Here is a 22821-nt window from a genome sequence, read left to right as displayed (position 1 = left end):
CACCATTCCTCTTTAATTGATTGACAATCGCCAAGACTCTTGTAAAATAATCGGAAATTGATTCTGAGTCTTTCTTATTTAAGGATTCGAACTCACCTCGTAGTGTTTGTAGTCGAACCTTTTTCACCTTTTCAACTCCCTTGTGAGAATTCTCCAAGATCTCCCATGCTTTCTTGGCGGTGGTTGCACTTGCAATTTTCTCAAAAGCTCCATCATCTACACTTTGTTGGATGATGGAAAGAGCCTTTTGATCGTTCGTCTTCATTAATTTTTTCTCCTTGCCGAGAGGACCTTTTTCTGCACGTTCCTCATAGCCTTCCTCCACAATCTCCCATAAGTCTTGTCCACCTAGGAAGGTCTTCATTTGGATGCTCCATCGATCATAATTATCCTTTGTGAGGCGAGGAAATGTGATGACATTGTTGGCCATCATCTTGTCGAACCAAGCTCTTGATACCAATTTGTTAGAAATAGGAGGTTATGTATATTATTTATGGAAGAGAGGATTGATGATTTAGAAGTTTGATTGATCTTGAAAACTCTTCTTTTATTGCTTATTGAATTGCTTTGTTGCTTGATTACAAATGAGGGGTGAAGCCCTCTATTTATACTACTCAATGGATTAGTCTAGATCACTCCATCATCTACTACTATCTAGATATTTCCTAGTATTTCTAGACCTAGATATTTTACAAGATTATTCTACACACATTCTACACACTTTTACTACTACATATTACAAGAAGTTTCTACATAATGGGCTATAATCTTGATCCAAAATATTTGTATACTTGCAAGCCCAAATCCAAAACAAATAGCCCATAATCAAGTTTAGTTTCCAACATTTTATATATTCACAATTGATTTCATGTTTAAATCCAACAACATCATATTTTGAGGTGTGCAGGAAAAGAGTAGAAAAACGATCACGAAAAACTGCGTATATATCTTAGCACTGAATAACAGTGTGTCACACAGGCACACAGCCCATGACCACTGTAACATCCCACCTGAAAAGAAGTTACAACTTAATTTATTCACTACTTGTGTAGTTTATTTAAAAATGATACAAAAATAATAAAGTATAACCAAGAGATCTAGGTTGCTTTCATATATCTCACCTTCAAATTCATTTGTAATCCACTGTTTGAGTCTTTTTTTTTTTTTTTCTTTTTTTCATTTGAATAATAGAAACATGGAATTTTTTTTGGAAAGGATAGAAACATGGAATCTACAATCTCAAAGTTTAGTCACTTACAAATCCCGCTTGAAGAAGTCTTAGAAGCCACCAACAACTTTGATGAGAAAAATGTCATTGGCCAGGGTGAGTTGGGGAAGGTGTATAAAGGGAAGCTCTTGCTGTTAGGTAAGTCGGTGAAAATTGTTGCACGGAGATTAGACAGTAAGCATAAGCGAGGACTCGAGTTCTTAACTGAGATTTCTGCACTTTCTAGTCTCAAGCATGAAAATATTGTTTCTATTATCGGGTTTTGTAATGAAAAAGGAGAGAAGGTGATCATAAACGAGTATTTGGCCAAGGGAAGCCTCGAGATGCATCTAAGCAAGCCAACCCTGACATGGGTTCAAAGATTGAAGATATGTATTGGTGTTGCGCGTTTAAGTTACATCCATTATCAGGATAGACGTAGTTACTCATTTATACACCGTAACATCAATAGCTCTACGATATTATTAAATAATAAGTTTGAGCCAAAGTTATCTGGCTTTGAATATTCCATCCAACGTTCAGTACATGAGATGGGTCGAGTTCTCATCACAGAAGCTATTGGTACAAAAGGGTATGTGGACCCAGCAATAGAAAATACTGGAGGTGTGACGTACAAGTCGGACATCTACTCATTTGGTGTTGTTTTATTTGAAATATTATACATGAGGAAAGCATTTATTCCGGATGTATTTGATAGGTTTCTAGCTCCACTAGTCAGATTTCATGATGAAAACGGAACACTGGCTGTGATTCGATCCATCCTAAATGATCAAATAGGCGTGAAATCAGGCATCACTTTCCTATCAGCAGCATACTCTTGCACAAATGATGATCGAGCACTACGCCCGGATATGAACTCTATTGTCAATAAACTTATGGAAGTGTTGCAGCTTCAGGTGCAGTATGAAAGGCTTTATGTAAGAGTCTCTCTCTCTATCTCCTTTTTTTTTTTTACCATCACATTTTGCCTGATTTTTTGTGGTTGACTTAGAAGTGTTCAAAAGTGGTGGTCAAATGTGTTAAACAGGTGATGCGGTTGACTTAGGTTTTTTGTATTACTCATAACTGTAAAAATAGTCTAAACTACAATTTCTTTTCAGTTCAAGTAACAGCCTCCTAATTTTCCCTCGTTGCATGCAGAGACCCGACATGGAACGCTTGACATCTAAACTCAGTCACATGAAGATTAGACTCGCGGATATAAATTTAGCCACCGACAACTTTTCTGACACATACTTCTATCAAAGTACCCCGTTCTATGACTTGTATAGAGCAAAACTTGAACACTTAGATAAAAAGAATTCTGCCTCCTCTGTAGAAAAGAGATGCACCACTGTCATTATTAAACGCCTACGCCCTAGAGAAGACATTGAAGGAGAAAGAGTATTCGGTACAGACATTGCGATGCTTACAACTTGTAAGCATCGCAACTTAGTCAGTCTACTTGGATTCTGTGATGAAGATCCCGAGAAGATCCTTGTCGTTGAGGATGCTTCTAATGGATACCTTATTGATTATTTGGAAAAAGACAAAGACAAAGACATGTCTCTTCTTAGCTGGGAAAAACGTTTGAAAATATGCCTTGATGTTGCACATGGATTAAAGTACCTACATTACGAGATGGAAGACCAAAAGAGGGTGATACACGGTGATTTCGCTACAGACTCAATTGCTTTAGATGAAAAATTCGGGGCAAAGATTGAAGACTTTGGGCTCTCGATGTTCTTGCCTCCTGACCAAAAGTTTCTTCATTTGAATTCGTATTATGGCTTTGTATTTTACGTTGATCCAGAATATGAGGAGACATGTAAGTTAAGAAGAAAATCAGATGTATATACTTTTGGAGTAATTTTGTTTGAAATGTTGTCTGGAAGGTGGGCTGGCGATGAAATGTACACCAAGGAGAGTGAAGCTGGGATAGTAGATGTGGCACGCAGATGCTACCGTAAGGGAACACTAATAGAAATAATAGATCCTTTGATAATCAAGGAAGCAGACAAACATTCTATAAAAACATTTGTAGATATTGCATATTGGTGTGTGGCTGAAACTCAAGACAGACGTCCAACAATGAAACACGTTGTCAATGAGCTTGAGAAAGCATTAGTAAGTCAATATATTAGAGTATATAAGACTAAAACATCTATATAAATTTAGTTTTAAGTAGCAGCCTTTTTCTTTTTTTTCCCTCTTTGTTGCAGAAACCCAACTTGGAACGCTTGAAATCTCAACTCAGTCACATGAAGATTAGACTCGCGGATATACGTTTAGCCACCGACAACTTTTCTCGGACCTACTTATGTCTAACAAGCGGGTTCTATGATGTATATAGAGCAGAAGTTGAAGTCTGGGATAAAAAGAATTCAGCCTCTGTAGAAAATAAGAATAAAAGTGAATGTTCCAAGAGAAGCACCACTGTCAGTATTAAACGCCTACGCCCTGGAGAAGACAACGAAGAAGAAGAAGTATTCGGTACAGACATTGAAATGCTTACAACTTGTAAGCATCACAACATAGTCACTCTACTTGGATTTTGTGATGAGAATTCCGAGAAGATCCTTGTCATTGAGGCTGCTTCTAATGGATACCTTATTGAGTATTTGGTAAACCACAGAGACAGATCCGTTCTTACATGGGAAAAACGTTTGAAAATATGCCATGATGTTGCGTATGGATTAAACTACCTGCATCATGAGATGGAAGACCAAAAGACGGTGATAATCCATGATTTGACACTATACTCAATTGCTTTAGATGAGAATTTGGGGGCAAAGATTGTTGACTTTGGGCACTCGATGTTCCTTCCTCCTAACCAAGATTCTCTTCAACTGAATTCAACTCGTGGCCGTGCATTTTACGTGGATCCAGAATATAGGAAGACAACTAAGTTAACAAGATATTCTGATGTACATATTTTCGGAGTAATTTTGTTTGAAATGTTATATGGAAGGGTGGCCTGGGATGAAATGTACATGAAGGAGAGTGAAGCTGGGCTTGTAGATGTGGCACGCAGATGCTACCTTAAAGGAACACTAATGGAAAAAATAGATCCTTCAATAATTAAGGAAGCAAACAAAGATTCTATAGACACAGTTGTAGAAATTGCATATCGGTCTTAAAGGAACACTAATGGAAAAAATAGATCCTTCAATAATTAAGGAAGCAAACAAAGATTCTATAGACACAGTTGTAGAAATTGCATATCGGTGTGTGGCTGAAACTCAAGACAAACGTCCAACAATGAACCGCGTGGTTGAAGAGCTTGAGAAAGCATTAGTAAGTAATTTATTATAAGACTATTCCTTTTTATATGATAATGAAACTCAAGACAAACGTCCAACAAGTCGCTAATAGATCTACGCTTGCTGTTGACGAGCCGTATGACGTCAACATCTATCTATATTAATTCATACTTAACAAAGGTAGAAGGATTTTTCCTTTTCGGGATACCCGGGAGGGCGAGTAATCCGACCCCATCCCATTGGGATTACTCTTACTCTCTAGTCATCACTAAATATATTCGTCTTAGACAAGATTCGAACTAAAACCAGGAACTAAAGACCCCAACTCACTAAATATACTTAACACATCTATATAAATTTAATTTTAATACCTAATATATATTAGAATGCAAAAAACAAAATCTTACACCAACGAAGCATTGCTTCAATGGTACCGCGGTTACACTTGTGTACTCGCAGGGCTAGAGGTCTCGGGTTCGAACCTCGTCACCCGCTCTGGGAATTGAAACATTATTCCTTGAAGGTGGCCCAAAGGAAAGGTTTTACCGACCCGCTCCGGGATTAAGATCCGGCCCGCCTGCCCCTCGGGATGGTTTAAGGGTCGGATCCTCAGAGTGTGGTTCGGGTTTCCTGCCCGAAAGCGCGTGTGTGTGTGCAAATGATGACTAGGCTTCGGTCCGGACTGATGCAAGCTTGCCTTTCAAAAAAAAAAAAAAAAAAAAAAAAAAAAATCTTACAATTGACATCAAACGTTGACGTCAAAACTTAATCACAATAACCGTCTTAGAATTTAACCATGGTTTATATTCTGTCAGGTTGCTGTCGCACAACCGCATCCAATTCAACACTATGCACCTTATGGTAATTACCTTTTCAACACGACACAACTCATTTCCTTTGTAAGTCGGTCTGTCAATTCATTTATACCACTAGTGGTCAACAACTTTTTCGATGCACAAACCACCGGAGGAAAGGAGATACTGTCGTTGCCGGAGATTAGCGATGATCATCAGGTGAATATCTATCTTTAATTTCGTAGACCAACAACAAATTAGTTTAATCAATTGAAGCAAGTGAGTCGGTTTCTTTGTATTTTGTATCATATCATATCATAGTAGTATATAAAAACACTGATAACTAAGTATGAATATAGAAAAGGGATATTCGCCATTTTAAAAAGTTTTCAATGAAAATATACTTTTTTAAAAAAAATTGTCAATATACACCATTGGGTAAACCAAAGTGTTAGTCGACCACCATATATCTTGATCGACCACCTCATTTTTCAAGGTGGTCGACCAAGCTTCATTGAGTCCCCGGTCGACTACCATGTAAACATGGTCGACTACCACTCATTTTTTCATGGTCGACTACCCCCACAAGAAAAAAGGGGGCGACCAAATCCATGGTCGACTACCAAAAATTGGTATATGTGAAAATGAAAATAATAAATAATAATATACATATCTCAATACACATGCTTCTTGGTTAGTCAACCTGCATCTTTTACATCATAATAAATAATGGAACCCACTCTATATTAGTTTAATCGGATGTGTGTAAGTGGTTTACCAAATAGTCATGTATGTGGAACCCACTCTATATTAGTCATATAATGTATGTGGAACTTACCCATCAAATTTTTGTGGTGGTCGACCAAGAAAGTGGTCGCCCTTTTCATTTTTTAGTCGACTATCTTGAAAAATAAGGTAGTCGACCACACTATAGGGTATACGACCAAATTGTAGGTCGACTTAATGGTGTAATTTGCTAATTTTTTTTAAAAAAGTATATTTTGTTAGAAAACTTTGAAAAATAGTATAATTTTGGCAATTCCCTAATAGAAAATCAACCATGAGTCATATCTTTTAGTTTAATTATTGATCCGGAATACTCCTATTAAATTAAAATGTATGATTTGTTATAATAATATATACATATATGTATATATATGTATATGTACAAGAAGTCATAAATGGATGGCTTTATAATAATATATATATGTACAAGAAGTCATAAAATGGATGCCAATTTTGTAGTATAAATACCTCATGTATTAGCATTGTAAAATGTACCATTTCATAGAATTATATGAAATACACACTTATCCTCTCTTTTACTAATATTTCATAAATAAGTATAATTGTATTTTGTAGTTCTTTTATTAAATTATAACACGTTATCAGCACGAAGAGCTCCGTATAATCATGGTGATTCTTCTAGTTGCTCAACCACCACTTCCACCTCTCAAGTTTTCTACCGGCCACCGTCCTCCGCCGCTGAAACCGTCAGAAGATCCTGAAACTTCCAATGTGTCTTCTCATCAAGAAGTTACCAGCTTGGATTCTTCCATCACTAAGTTATACTCATCAGGTATTCCAAAAATTGTTGACGTTATTTAATTTAAATTACTTTGAATTAATTAATTAACAAGAAAACCAAGACTTTACAACGATCATAAAATGAACCTGTTTTGAAAGAGATAGTTTAAAAAAAAGGGAGATATTAAGATACACATATATATATTACTTACGCATATATAAACACCCACCTCGGGTATCACCTTCTTGATGAAACCTTCACCACCATTGAATCCTTTTAGAGGCGGAGCCAGAAAATATTTTCAGTGGTGGCACAGATAATAAATTTACTTTATATATATATTTAGAGTAAAATTTAACGTAACTAAAATATCAATAAAAGAAAAGTTTAATATTAAGAATTTAGGTGTTATTTTTAATTTCAATGATAATAATGATGTTTAACCAAAATTGAATACTACAGCTTCTTTTTGCATCTTAAAAAACGTATAAAATTAAAAAAGAAAAACATAAAAACAAATGTTAGATTGTAATATTGATTTCTAAGTATACTTATAATCAAAAGCTTATTACTTAAAAATAAAGGGGTGAAAAGTTAAAAGATTACATTTCAGTAGGGGTGTAAGAGAAAAAGAGTCAAAAGTGTTTACAATGTGTGCAATCGTGATTGGCTATGGGACACATGGGGTCTTCTTCCCCACCAAACCAAATTTACGCTCTCCTCCATGAAAACTCAAATTCTCAGTTTTTTTTTTTGTAACTACAGTCAACAAATATTATCTACCAATTAATTTTTGGATGTATCGAATCGCTAATTTATTTACCATTTTCAGTGGTGGCACGTGCACCCACTAACTACTAAGTGGTTCCGCCCCTGAATCTTTTTGCTCGATGAAACCATAACCACCAAGAACTAGCAAATCAAAACCGTTTCTCTCTCACTATCGTTTCCTTCTATTTCTGTTCAAAGCACTAAACCAACACCTTTGTATTCTACTACATACTTTTCTTTTCGTGACCCTGTTGCTACTTCTTTCTGGGTTATACCCAACGAAATTATGTTGATACATGAAGTAATCGGGTCATTTTAAGAGATAAAAGGGAAGTATATATATTCACAATTCAAAGCTTTGTAGAAGTAGATATGTGGAATATTAAATTGTCTTACTTTATTAATCTCCAAGAAAAAGAGTTATGCAAGTGGTAGTACTATGGCCGACCACTTAAAAGCTCGATGAGCTGTCTTCAATTTTTCTTTTTAAAAAAAAACAAACCCACAATAATGAACCTCTATTCGGAATAATCAAAGTGAGAGTGGAGACGGTGGGGTTTCAAGATAGGGAGTACCTTGTAAAAAGTAAAGTTGTTTAGATAAAATAAAATAATTAGATACTATGAATGATTTACTATGAAATTTATGTCAATTAAATCAATTGTTACGATGAAAAATATAATAATAAAAGTAATAGTTATAGTTATTTTATTAAGCACATGTGTGGGGGCACCGCAATTGTCGGTAGCTAAAACAAGAGCATATGAACGTAGTAATGTTTTGCATCTCCATAGCAACCCCAACTACTCTTTTGGTTAAATAAATCATTAAAAAAAAAAAATTACGGAGTACATTTTTTTTATGAGCTAAATGAGTAAATAAAAAAAAAATAGATAAGTAATAAGTGGCGGAACTTGAACTTTTCATCTGCGGGGGCAAGAGAGATAAGAACTAAAATAATTTATCCAAAAAAACATAAATTTGTTCCAGCAAATATTATAGCATATAGCATACATATTACTAGCAAATATTAAAGTCTAAACAATTTATCAAATATACAAAAACGTAAACAAAATAATTGGAGTTTTGTGTTTAAATTTTCTGATAGGCTACCATTAAGGTATTATGCTACATTTTTTTTAATGGGCCAATTGAATTACCTTTAATTTATTATTTTGGGTGGGGCTGGGAAATAATAAATACTACTAATAATTTTCCAGCCCATTACATACAAACGCTATTACGCTAGTTAGAAGAAAAAAGTGAGCAGGGGCAACCGCCACACCCTGTCTCATGAATCTTCCGCCCCTGTAAGTAATGATAGTGGACAGCATTAAAGAAGATATGGTTATCAATGTATACTGTTTAGAAATTATGATCATAAAGATGATAGATAATGATAGATGAATAATGCACTGAACAAAAATTTCAACTAATTGATATCAATAATACAAAGTAATAATAAAGAAATAATAAAATAATAATTTGATATCAATTGAATTCTCTGTATCTTACGAACAACTTGTGGATATTTATGAAGTTAGTGGTGATGCATGATTGCATGTATATTTAAATATTAACAGGTACAGTAATATAGGTACCTAATTGAATTTATAGCGTGCATAATAAAATTAATAATATAATAATATAGAGTAATATAGAAGAAGAGATATATATCTCTTAGGACGGCGCATATGATTAAAAGCGCATATGATAAAAGGCGCATATGATTAAAAGCGCAACGCATATGATTAAAAGCGCATATGATAAAAGGCGCATATGATTAAAAGCGCATATGATAAAAGGTGCATATGATGAAAAGCGCATATGATGAAAAGCACAGCGCATATGATTAAAAGCGATTAAAAGTGCATATGATGAAAAGCACATATGGTGATTAATGAAAAGAGTATTGAGAAAAATCACCAATGTTTCTTGAAAGAATTCAAGGTTATATATATGAACCAATTCATCCATCATGTGAACCATTTTGATATTTCATGGTTCTAATAGACGCATCTAGCGGATGATCTCATATTTGTGTGTTATCAAGCCGTAATATGGCATTTGCAAAGTTTCTTGCACAAATTATTAAATTGAGAACACATTATTCTGATTACACCATTAAAAGGATGAGAATATATGTTGGATATGAAACATCTTCAATCATAAGATATATTGAGCCCATGACGGGTGATGTTTTTACAGCACGTTTTGATGATTGTCATTTTAATGAAACATTGTTCCCTAGATTAGGGGGAGAAATGAAAAATAAAGAAAATGATGTTTCATAGTATGAACATCAATTAAGGTATGTTGATTCTCGCACAAAAGAATGCGAAAAGAAAGTTAAAAAATAATGCATATGCAAGAATTTGCAAATTAATTACTTTATGTATTTAAAGATACAAAAGAGTGACTAAATCATATATAATAGCAGGAAATGCTCCAGCTCGAATTGAAATTCCAAAAGCTGGCAATAATGTCACTCATGAGTCTTTGCCACATCTGAAACGTGGAAGACAAATTGGTTCCAAAGATAAAAATCCTAGAAAAGGAAAATCAGCTGATAATGAGATAAAAGAAAGTGTTCAAGAAGAACCATAAATCAATATTCCTTCTGCAGAGGATATTGATAAATGTAAATACATAAATTGCGATAAATTATGCAATATTATGGAACCGAAATGAAATGAAAAAAAAAAAAAAAAAAAAAAAAAATCTTGATGAGATATTTTCATATAATATTACAATGACATCATGAATAAAGATGATGATCTAGAACCAAAATCTGTCATTAAATATCAAAATAGACATGATTGAGCTCAATGAAAAGGAGAAATACGAGCTGAATTAGAATCGCTCAATAAAAGAAAAGTTTTCGGATTAATCGTTATCACTTTGAAAAATGTGAAACGTATGGGATACAAATGAATTTTTATCCGAAAAAGAAATGTGCAAATGAAGTTACAAGGCAAAACTAGACTTGTAACTCAAGATTTCCCACAAAGACCGGAAATGAATTATGAGGAAAACTTATCCTCCTGTAATGGATACAATTACTTATTAGATACTTAATCAACCTGGTAGTTACTTAAATGCATCTCATGAATGTTGTAACTACTTATCTGTATGGATCACTTAATAGTGATATATATGAATATACCTGAAGGGTTAAGGTATCATAAGCATCTAATACAAAACCCAAGGGAATGTATTCTATTAAATCACAAAGATTTTTATATGGGTCTATACAATTAGGACGTATGTGGTATAACTGATTAAGTGATTACTTGATAAGAAAAGTGTATACACATAAACTTATTTGCCATGTTATTTTATTATGAAAAACAATGATCTTAACATCATATGAACAAATAAAGAGATCTATGAAATCATTCAACTTCTAAAGAATTATTTTGAAATGAAAGATCTTGAAAATACCAAGTATTACCTTAGATTGCAAATTGAGCATATGCCTAATGGTTAACTTGTACATCAAACAACTTATACCGAAAAGATTTTAAAACATCTTTTAAAGACAAACTCATTGTTGTTAGATCACTCAATATTGACACTGATCTATTTCATCCCTGCGAAGATCATGAAAATCTTAACAGATCGGAAGTTCCATATTTTAGTGCAATTGAGGTTCTTATGTATCTTATAAATTGTACAAGACCTGACATTTCTCTTGCAGTTAATTTGTTGGCAAGATTCAGCTCAACTTCTACCAAATGACAATGGAACAGGATCAAACACATATTTTGATACCCTTGAGGAACTGCCGATTTAAAATTATTTTATTCTAACGCTTCAAAACAAGATTTGGTTGATTATGTATATGCAGGTCATTCATCAAATCCTCATAAAGATAAATCTCAAACTCGATATGTATTCCTAAATGGAGGTACCACAAAATCATGGCGTTCTAAAAAACAAACACTTGTTGCAACATCATCAAATTATGCCGAAGTGATTGCATTACATGAAGCCACTCGGGAATGTTTTTGGTTAAGATCAATGACACAACTCATTATTGATTCTTGTGGACTAGAACGCGATAAAAGTTCAACAACTATCTATGAAGATAATCCAGCTCGCATAGCACAGATGAAAGAAGGATATATCAAAAGTGACTGAACAAAACACATACCCCCCTAGATTCTTCTCATACACTCAAAATATCATCAAGGACAACCAGATTGAAATGAGATATGTTCAATCCAGCAAGAACTCTGCTCATCTTTTCACCAAAGCATCTTCAACTGCTATTTTCAGAACGCATGTTCATAATATTGGCATGAGGCATGTTCAAAAGATGTAACAGCTCAACAATGTCTACTTGAGGGGGAGTCAACTATATGCTGCACTCTTTTTCCCTTAGCTAAAGTTTTTATCCCACTGGGTTTTTCTTTGGCCAAGGTTTTTAACGAGGCAGTAAATTGTAGTTTATCTCCAACAAAACAAAAATTGACATCCAAGGGGGAGTGTTATAATAATATATACATATATGTATATATATGTATATGTACAAGAAGTCATAAATGGATGGCTTTATAATAATATATATATGTACAAGAAGTCATAAAATGGATGCCAATTTTGTAGTATAAATACCTCATGTATTAGCATTGTAAAATGTACCATTTCATAGAATTATATGAAATACACACTTATCCTCTCTTTTACTAATATTTCATAAATAAGTATAATTGTATTTTGTAGTTCTTTTATTAAATTATAACATGATTAAAATTAAAGTCCAATATTAAAGCACATTTATAAGTGACTCATATGAGTTTTCCACCTTGATATTTGATACTCACAGATCCACCAAACCTATGCAATAAGTATTCATATTACATGCATAAATAGATGTACTCTATAGTGAATTTATCAAAGTTATAATGGAAATATCACCTGCCATATAAAAAACGTACAATCGAGTCTACAGATTGACGTATATATTGCCTACAAGACATCTTGAAAAATACCGTTAATGAAATCGAATACTGTAGCAAAACCAAAACACGCAACATTTGATATAAGTTTTTCTTTCTAACATCTATTTTTTCATGTTATTGCTTAATGAAGGAGCTAACACAAGGCCAAGAACATTCCGACCTAATTGTGGATAGATTTGAATTGACACATGAAAATTCGGTAACACTCTCCTTCTACTTTTGTTTTTTCTTTCCTTTTCTATTTAGTATGCCAAAATTAGTAACCTGAACAAGTTTGTAATCCGAATATGTATATGCTACTTGATCAAGTAAAAGTTAGGTTGAGTGCAAAAATTGAGGATTAGGTACGATCGATCGTTTAACTCTCTCCCAATCGTGCGAACCCTAAATCGGCCAATTACTCGGTCAACGCTGGTCTTTGGAATCTCTAATGGAAACCCAAGTTCAAAGTTCAATCCTCATACCGTACAACTTGGGAATATTGCCTTTAAAAATAAAAATAAAAAAATATAGTAAGTAGATATGTACAATACATTATTTTAAAACTTGAATGTACACAACAAGATAATTGAAGGTTGGACGCAAACGATAATAAAATGTGTAAAGTTCAATACACTCTCAAATTAACTTCATGTGAAACCCAAACAATTCGATACGCATCATATGTATACCACACGTCCACACCTTACGTTTTGTTTAAAAAAACTTAAAGTTACTCACTAGCCGAACTCAAGCTCTCGAGATCTAAATGAACCAAGCTCAAATTCGTTTTGTTTACGCCCTTTTTAGATACCATTTTAAAAATCTCATCCCATAATTCAAACATTTTTAATTAGAATGAAATACGTTTGTTTATTCTCATTTTAATAAACTAAACATACTGTTCGTTTCATTTTCAGTTTGGATCCCTACATTGCATTTGGTACTATATATTATTTCACTTAGCTGACTTCCATCTTTTGCCACTGTCAATATAATAGCTTCAGAGGAATCAACGAATTCAGATAGTATACAATTTCTTTTCAATTTTGTTTATATCCATCTAGCAAAGTATAAGCTCAAAGAGTAATTACCCTTTATCACAATGTTACGTTGCAGGCAAATCTCTTTGGCCACCTTTATATTCGACTCAGTGACATATTGTTGGCCACTGATAACTTTTCAAATGAATACTTTGACGGACATGACGGAGATTGTTACTATTACAAAGCAGAACTTGAACATTTTGATCAACAAAAGTTTGGCACCGTAAAAGAGAAGAATAGAAGTGAACCACCCAAGAAACGCTCCGCTGTAGTTATTAAACGCCTCCATGGAAAATACAAAGATGGAAAAGAATTATTGTATAATGAAATTGAAATGCTTACAACTTGTAAGCATCCTAACAGTCACTCTTGTTGGATTTTGTGATGAAGATCACGAGATGATCCTCGTTTTAGAGACTCCTAGTCATGAAAGCCTTCATGAATATTTGGTGCTCAAAGAGAAGTCTATTACGCTTTCATGGTCAAAACGTTTGAGAATATGCCTTGATGTTGGGCGTGGATTGAAGTATTTACATTATGAGATGGAAGACCAAATGATGATATTACATTGTGCTATTTGGAACAAGGCAATTATTGTGGATGAGAATTTTGGGGCAAAGATTTGCAATTTTAGCTACTCTGCATTCCTTCAACCGAATCGAAATTACGTTTCTTTCAATCAGGACTCTTTCTGTATGACCTGTTGTCACCAGGATCGAGATACTTTCGAGACGGGCAAATGTAAAAGAGAAACAGATGTATATAGTTTCGGAGTACTTTTGTTTGAGATTGCGTGTGGGAAGTTAGCCAATGATGGTATTTATAGGAGGAGTGATACCAGAGGACTGGCATCTGTGGCCCGAAAATGCTTCTACAATGGAACACTGAAGGAAATGATAGACCCTATAATTAAGGAAGAAAGTCTTGAAAACAATTTTGCCCTGTTTAGGGGTCCCAACGAAAATTCTCTTGATGCATTCTTGAGAATTGCAGTTGCGTGTGTGGATATTAATCAAGACAAGCGTCCAACAATGAAAGTTGTTGTAGAGGAGCTCGAGAAAGCCTTATCATATCAGGTAAGTTCAGTCTTTGTTGTTAAAATACAATGCAAATTTAGAATAATATGGAATTAGTAAATGTATATGGGTAAAATATCTAGATATTAATATGTATAAGAAAATATCTAGATATTAGAATATGAGAGAAAAATCTAGAAATTGAAATGTAAAAGAAAAATCTAGATATTTGTAGGTTGTAGAAATATCTAGATATTTATATATCCATGAAAATATCTAGGTTTTAGAATGTTCCATGGAGTAGTATAAATATGGGAGGAGATTTCATTTGTGTTGTGTGAAGTAAGTTGTGAAGTTGTGAGAGTGAAATAAGAAGTGAGTTGTGAAGAAGAGAAGAAGAGTGTGAGTTAGCGAAAGTAGAGAAAAGAAAGCTTGTAAGTAATATTGTAATTGTAATTTAATATAAGTGTTTTTGTTAAGTTTCCCAATCAAGCCTTAGTTTGTGTTTAAGTTCTTAGTGCACTTTTGTTGTTCTTATTATATGGTCGGCTCTGCCGCCTAAGTAATACATGGTCGGTTATACCGCCTAAAGATATATGGTCGACACTGTCGCCTAAATATTATTGTGCACTAAAGATTTATAAAATTAAAGGCTAACCAACGTCAAAGTGTTGGTCTAGTGAGTGAGTATAACCTAGGTCCTCTATAGTGGGTGTGTTGGGCTCGTCAAAGCTTCCAACAATTGGTATCAGAGCGGGTCGTTCGGGACCATTTCTAGTGGAGGAAATCGGTAAACGTTGGACGTTTACATCGGCTTGTTTTCACCAAGGCTCTAAGGAAGATTCTGTCGGAGCACAGTTAGGAACTGTGAAAGCTCATCGGTTAGGGACCAAGCTTATTGGACGTTGGACGTCATGATGACAGATCTTGCAAGTACGAGCAGTGGAATCAAGAGTCTCAATAACCACAACTATGGTTATTGGCGGACTTGCATAGAATCCTACCTACAAGGACAGGATTTATGGGAAATAGTTGCTGGCAGTGACACAACGCCTCCACCAAAAGAAAATGCTGAAGCCTTGAGAAAATGGAACATCAAGGCCGGGAAGGCTTTATTTATATTGAAGACTACAATCGAGGAGGATCTATTGGAGCACATCCGTGACGAGAAAACACCAAAGGCAGCTTGGGAAACTTTTGAAAAATTATTTTCAAAGAAGAATGAAGCACGCCTCCAGCTCTTGGAAAATGAGCTCGCGGGTATCTCACAAGGAAGTCTGTCTATTTCTCAGTATTTCACCAAGGTGAAATCAATTTGCCGTGAGATATCTCAACTTGCTCCTGAAGAGAAAGTGCGTGATGCAAGGATGAAGAGAATTATCATCCATGGCTTAAGGTCCGAGTATAATGGATTTATAGCCGCTGTGAGAGGATGGCCTACTCAACCATCATTAATAGAGCTGGAGAATTTGTTGGCTAATCAAGAGGCATTAGCCAAGCAGATGAATGAAGTAACCATAAAAGACGAAGAAGAGGCACTTTTCACCAATAAGAAGAAAGCAACATCTCAAAGACAAGAGGCGATGAAAGAAAGTAAGACATATGGGTGGAAGGGTCACCCAAAATCAAAAGGCAACACTTCAGGGGGAGTTCGGGGAGCTCAACAAGGAAGAAGAGATCATCGCCAACAATACGGGGAAAATGATAAGAGAAAGAATGGTGAATGCTTCAATTGTGGCAAGAAGGGTCATTTTGCTCGAGATTGTAGATTCCCCAGAAGGCGAACTTTTGAAGGAAATGTGGCCGCCGCAAGAGATGAGAAGAAAGAGGTCACATTCGAAGCAACCATTAATGAGAAAACATGGGATGCAGAAGCTGGACTTTCTGTTGAAGCTGACATAGATGATCAAGCTCTTACAACAACTTTAAAATCAAAAATAAACTACAAAGATGATTGGATCATCGATTCTGGGTGCTCAAATCATATGACCAACGATGGGACAAAGCTGCAAGAAATGGAGGATTACAAAGGAAAGAGAGTCGTGTTGATAGCCAATAATTCAAGGTTGTCTATTTCTCACATTGGAAAGACAATAATTCCAAATGAAGGCGACTCTCAAAAGCTCCAACTCGAGAAGGTGTATCTTGTCCCTGGCCTAAAGAAGAATTTACTTTCAGTACCGCAATTGACAGCAGAAGGGAATTATGTGCTCTTTGGACCAGAAGATGTGTCCGTATTCAAGAGAGTAAAGGTGGTTGGCAATCCAGTTATGCATGGAAGAAGAATAGAATCGGTCTATGTATTATCTGCTGAAACAGCTTATGTGGATAAGACTCGAAAGAATGAGACGGCTGATCTGTGGCATGAACATCTTGGGCATGTGGGATACAATAAGTTAAAGGAGATGATGGTGAAACGCATAGTAAATGGGCTTCCTCAAATTGATATTCGAACAGATACAATATGTGCTGGATGTCAATTTGGAAAAGCTCACAAATTGCCATTCAAGGAGTCACAACATCAGTCCAAGACACCACTAGAGCTCATACACTCAGACGTCTTTGGCCCAGTGAAAAAAACATCACTTGGAGGCATGAAGTATATGGTGACATTCATTGATGACTTCTCAAGGTATGTGTGGGTTTACTTCATGAAAGAAAAGTCGGAGACTTTTCAGAAGTTTAAAGAGTTCAAGAAGAAGATAGAAAGTGAGCTCAATAATAAGATTCGGTGCTTACGCACAGATAATGGAGGAGAATATTTATCGACTGAGTTTAATATCTATCTTGAGAAGCACAAGATTAGAAGACAATTAACTTGTCCCAATACTCCACAGCAGAATGGAGTGGCGGAACGCAAGAATCGTCACCTTGCGCAAACTTGTCGAAGTATGCTTCATGGTAAGAATGTACCAGGCAGATTTTGGGCCGAATGTATGAGGACGGCATCGTACGTGATTAACAGACTCCCACAAACAAAGTTGGGATATATTTCACCATATGAAAGATTATGGAAGATCAAACCAACCGTCAACCATCTCAAAGTTTTTGGGTGTGTATGCTACGTCTTCGTGCCAGATCATCTACGAAGCAAATTTGAGAAGAAGGCAATTCGGTGCATTTTTGTTGGTTATGATGAATCAAGAAAAGGATGGAGATGTTGTGATCCAAATACCGGAAAGTGTCATACTTCAAGAAATGTGGTATTTGATGAAGCGTCTTCATGGTGGTCACCTCAAAAGATAGAGCTTCCAGAATCTCATGGATTAGAAGAAGGTCCAGAAGAAAAAGAAGAACATAAAGAGCACATATCGGATCCAATTAAAGAAGGAGATGGATCGTACTCTAAGGAAACGAGTCCATGGAAAACTGGGTTACATCAATCTACATCCGAAGAGGTTCGTCCAAGCCAAATGGATGCCGAGGAGCATGTGCAAGAATTACGGAGATCAACAAGGTCGAGGAAACCTAATCCGAGGTATGCCAATGCTGCTCATGTGGATGAATCAATACCTATTAAGCCTTCCACTTATGAAGAAGTAGCACAAAGTCAAGAATGGCAGAAAGCGATGGAAGAAGAAATTAATGCACTAAAAGAAAACCAGACATGGAGTTTAGTTCCAAAGCCAAAAGATGTAAAACCAATATCTTGTAAATGGGTTTACAAGGTGAAGACTCGATCAGATGGCTCCATTGAAAGGTATAAAGCTCGACTTGTTGCTAGAGGTTTTTCTCAACAATATGGGCTGGATTATGAAGAAAGGTTTAGTCCAGTGGCGAAGATCACAACAATTCGAGCTCTACTAGCTTTAGCTGCTAGCAAATCTTGGAAGTTATGGCAGATGGATGTCAAGAACGCTTTCTTACATGGAGAACTTGACAAAGACATTTATATGGAGCAACCAAGAGCCTTTGAGAACAAGATCCATCCTGAGCATGTCTGCAAATTAAAGAAAGCACTATACGGCTTGAAGCAGGCTCCAAGAGCTTGGTACGGGAAAATTGGTGAGTTCTTAGTACAAAGTGGTTTCACAGTTGCTCCTTCAGATTCTAGTTTATTTGTGAAACAAGATCAAGGAAAACTAGCCATAGTGCTAGTATATGTGGATGACTTAATCATCACAGGAGATCACTATGATGAGATCCAAAGAACAAGAGAGAATCTGTCTATCAGATTTCATATGAAGGAGCTTGGAGAACTCAAACATTTTCTTGGACTCGAAATAGAGCAGAAAAGAGAAGGATTATTTCTGGGACAACAGAAATATGCGCGAGATCTTTTACAAAAGTACGGAATGCTTAATTGCAAACCTATCTCAACTCCGATGGATCCGAATACAAAACTACGAGCAGATGAAGGAAAAAGTCTTCAAGATGTTACCATGTATCGAAAGATGGTCGGAAGTCTTATTTATCTCACACTAAGTCGGCCAGATATATCTTATGCAGTTGGAGTGGTTAGTCGATACATGAGCAATCCGAAGAAGCCTCACCTTGATGTTGTACGACGCATCTTAATGTATGTCAAAGGCACTATTAACTTTGGTATTTTATGCAAGAAAACAAAAGAATGTCACGTAACTGGATATTGTGACGCCGATTACGCTGGAGACTATGATACACGACGGTCAACAACTGGATACATGTTTAGTCTTGGATCGGGAGTAATATCATGGTGCAGCAAGAGACAACCAACAGTATCCTTGTCAAGCACTGAAGCAGAATATCGATCGGCAGCATCAGCAACACAAGAAATTATGTGGTTGAAGCAACTAATGGAAGATCTTCATCAATCAACAGATTATCAAGTAAAGCTTTTCTGTGATAACCTATCAGCTATTCGTCTAGCAGAAAATCCAGTCTTTCATGCGAGAACAAAACATATAGAAGTGCACTATCACTATGTTCGCGAGAAGGTCCATGAAGGAGAGATCAAGATGATGTCAACAAAGACAGATGAACAGGTTGCAGATATATTCACCAAGAGCCTAAGTAAACCGAAGTTTACAAAATTCAGAGAAGCACTTGGAATGGTCTGCAAGACATCGTTGGAAGAAAATTTGCATTGAGGGGGAGTGTTAAAATACAATGCAAATTTAGAATAATATGGAATTAGTAAATGTATATGGGTAAAATATCTAGATATTAATATGTATAAGAAAATATCTAGATATTAGAATATGAGAGAAAAATCTAGAAATTGAAATGTAAAAGAAAAATCTAGATATTTGTAGGTTGTAGAAATATCTAGATATTTATATATCCATGGAAATATCTAGGTTCTAAAATGTTCCATGGAGTAGTATAAATATGGGAGGAGATTTCATTTGTGTTGTGTGAAGTAAGTTGTGAAGTTGTGAGAGTGAAATAAGAAGTGAGTTGTGAAGAAGAGAAGAAGAGTGTGAGTTAGCGAAAGTAGAGAAAAGAAAGCTTGTAAGTAATATTGTAATTGTAATTTAATATAAGTGTTTTTGTTAAGTTTCCCAATCAAGCCTTAGTTTGTGTTTAAGTTCTTAGTGTACTTTTGTTGTTCTTATTATATGGTCGGCTCTGCCGCCTAAGTAATACATGGTCGGTTATACCGCCTAAAGATATATGGTCGACACTGTCGCCTAAATATTATTGTGCACTAAGGATTTATAAAATTAAAGGCTAACCAACGTCAAAGTGTTGGTCTAGTGAGTGAGTATAACCTAGGTCCTCTATAGTGGGTGTGTTGGGCTCGTCAAAGCTTCCAACATTTGTAAACTCAATTTTTTCTCTTATCAGTATGAATATCTTTGAACCATTCATTTTCATAATTCTCATAACAGATATAAGGGTATAAAAGGAGTACTAACTTTATGATTGCACCCTTTTAACTTTTAATTTAATAAAGATTTAAAATTTAAATTCAAATAGTATTTGGTCCAAAATTATTCTAACTCTGTTCTTAAAGTAAGAATATTCTTTCATGATTGCTCCTTTTTTATATATATATATATATGGGCAGGATCAATGGGGAAGTAACCAATCGGGGGGAAGCAAATTTTTTTTTTTCATTTTTTGAAAAAACTTTATTCACGAACATTATAGATTGGATGAAAATATGAACATTTAGAAAAGACACTTCGTGATGAATGTTATTATTTTGGCGAGAAAACGATCGACAAAAATAACATTCAAGATAATATTGTTCGTGAAGAATGTGAACGTTTTTTTTCTTCATGTTTTGTGAAGTAAAATTTAGCCCGATTTAGAGTTTAGGGTTTAGGGTTTGGTGTTTTGGGTTTATTCCATAAACCCAAAACACCAAACCCTAAACCCTAAACCCTAAACCCTAAACTCTAAACCGTTCGTGTTAAAAACTAAATCTAAATCCTAAATCTAAACCCTAAATCTAAACCCTAATATCTAAACCCTATAAACCCTAATATCTAAAACCTCAACATACGCTCGAAAAACACGATAATTGTTATATATTACTTCTTCGAGCGTTTTCCGGCCAAAATAAAAACATTTATCACAAAGTGTCTTTATTAAATGTTCATATTTTCATCCAATCTATAATGTTCATGAACAAAGTTTTTTCAAAAAATGAAAAAAAAAAAAAAAAAATTGCTTTCTCCAGTTTCCCCCCGATGGATTACTTCCCTCTTGATCCTACCACTATATATATATATATATATATATATATATATATATATATAGTCAAATGTTCAAACAAGAAGTACAAAAATGTACAAAATTGTGTTTACTTTTAAATTTTCCTTTTTTTATAATGCATGTATATTTTATTTAATTGATGTCATGGTTCACAGAAAAACCATAAAGACACCCTCAGGATTGCACTTGAAGACGTCAAATTAGCCACCGAAAACTTCCATGAAAAACATTGTGTCGGCCAAGGGGGTTTCAGGAAGGTTTATATAGGAAACCTTTCAAAGGGCGATGATACAATTGTTGCAAAACTATTGGATGTAAAGGGTGGTCAGGGAGAAAAAGAATTTCAGAATGAGCTTCAAATTCTTTTCAAGTATAAGCACAATAACATCATCGGTCTTGTAGGATACTGTGTCGAAAACGATTCAAAAATCATTGTGTATGAGTATGCGTCAAGAGGAAGTCTTGATAGGCATTTGGATGATCCTTGTCTTACTTGGACAACACGACTCAACATATGCATTGATATTGCAACCGCATTGGATTTCCTTCATAGCGGAATTGAAAAACAAGCAACGGTGATACATAGGGACATAAAAGCGGCTAATATTCTACTAAACGATGACTGGCATGCAAAACTTGGTGATTTTGGGCTTTAGTTAAAAAGTGCAATAGATGAGGAAACCGACTATGCCATCGATAAAGTGTGCGGCACAAGCGGCTAGGTGGATCCACTTTACTCTAAGTCGGGTGTCTTAACCAAAGAGTCTGATATATATTCGTTTGGTGTCGTTTTATTTGAGATATTGTGTGGAAGATCAACGTTTAAGACCCACGAAACGGAAGGTATGCATCTACCAAATTTCATTAAAGATAGATTTAAGAAAGGAAAAGGAGAACTCGATGAAGTGGTATTTGAGAAAATAAAAACACAAATCATGCCGGAAGCACTGAATGCATTTTACACGATTGCTTATCGTTGCTTACATGAAAATAGAGAAGCACGGCCAACAGCAGAAGTAGTCGTAAAACAACTTAAAAAGGCACTGGAATTACAAGTAAGTTATTATAGTTTTTACCTAGATATTAAGTTGATGATAAGCTAGGATTTTATAATAATAGATTACATTAATTTCTATCGTCTATCAAATTACCAAAGAGACATCAATAGATTTTTTAAGAAAAAGTTCCACCTCTTGAATCATTAATCGGATGATAATTTTGATTTATATGCAGATGTCCAGAGGTGATGGAGTTTCCACCGAAACATGTACGTTATATCAATTGCAAGATCAAAAGTCAAATGTTGTCGCCTGATACCGATTGCACGGATAGAGGTTATTTTGTGGAAGGTTAACTCGGATCATGAACTTAAAAATGTATGTATTTTTTAGAATTTGAAACTTGTAACTATTCAGCTACTTTGATGGGCCTTATTTAGAATTGTTTGAGTTTCGGCTGATTCATGAAGAATTGTTTCATTAAATAATGGCCGCTCATGATCTTGTGTTTTATGTCGTAGTGTCATGGTTTATGTATGCTTTTGTTTTGTATCTTATACGAAACTAAAATCGGATCTGTGTAGATCTTGTTCAAAGATCATGATAT

The 22821-nt window shown here is 35.0% G+C and overlaps 2 protein-coding genes across 2 annotated transcripts; both read left to right on the top strand.

The window, feature by feature from the left end:
• The first annotated feature begins 1224 nt into the window (after positions 1-1224).
• LOC139874347 (receptor like protein kinase S.2-like) lies at positions 1225-4347 on the top strand. Its single transcript, XM_071861792.1, has 3 exons — positions 1225-2145; positions 2369-3334; positions 3430-4347. Exons 1-3 carry the CDS (start codon positions 1225-1227, stop codon positions 4345-4347), a joined length of 2805 nt encoding a protein of 934 aa, XP_071717893.1.
• Positions 4348-12590: 8243 nt separating this feature from the next.
• On the top strand, positions 12591-22782 carry LOC139877247 (uncharacterized). The gene is made up of 5 exons (XM_071864660.1): positions 12591-12729; positions 13430-13537; positions 13629-14631; positions 21372-22271; positions 22450-22782. The coding sequence occupies exons 3-4, from the start codon at positions 13843-13845 to the stop codon at positions 21870-21872; spliced, it is 1290 nt and encodes a 429-aa protein (XP_071720761.1). The 5' UTR covers positions 12591-12729; positions 13430-13537; positions 13629-13842; the 3' UTR covers positions 21873-22271; positions 22450-22782.
• Positions 22783-22821: the final 39 nt, after the last annotated feature.

This window comes from Rutidosis leptorrhynchoides, chromosome 11, assembly GCF_046630445.1.
Source record: "Rutidosis leptorrhynchoides isolate AG116_Rl617_1_P2 chromosome 11, CSIRO_AGI_Rlap_v1, whole genome shotgun sequence".
Taxonomy (NCBI): Eukaryota; Viridiplantae; Streptophyta; class Magnoliopsida; order Asterales; family Asteraceae; genus Rutidosis; species Rutidosis leptorrhynchoides.
This window is presented reverse-complemented; position numbering and strand designations above follow the sequence as displayed.

Excerpts from the sequence above, each read along its gene's own strand:
- LOC139874347 (XM_071861792.1), top strand. The coding sequence starts at position 1,225 with ATGGAATCTACAATCTCAAAGTTTAGTCACTTACAAATCCCGCTTGAA. Across the intron at positions 2,146-2,368 it reads TGCAGTATGAAAGGCTTTAT|AGACCCGACATGGAACGCTT; the intron begins GTAAGAGTCTCT and ends CGTTGCATGCAG. Across the intron at positions 3,335-3,429 it reads ATGAGCTTGAGAAAGCATTA|AAACCCAACTTGGAACGCTT; the intron begins GTAAGTCAATAT and ends TCTTTGTTGCAG.
- LOC139877247 (XM_071864660.1), top strand. The coding sequence starts at position 13,843 with ATGGAAAATACAAAGATGGAAAAGAATTATTGTATAATGAAATTGAAA. Across the intron at positions 14,632-21,371 it reads AGAAAGCCTTATCATATCAG|AAAAACCATAAAGACACCCT; the intron begins GTAAGTTCAGTC and ends CATGGTTCACAG.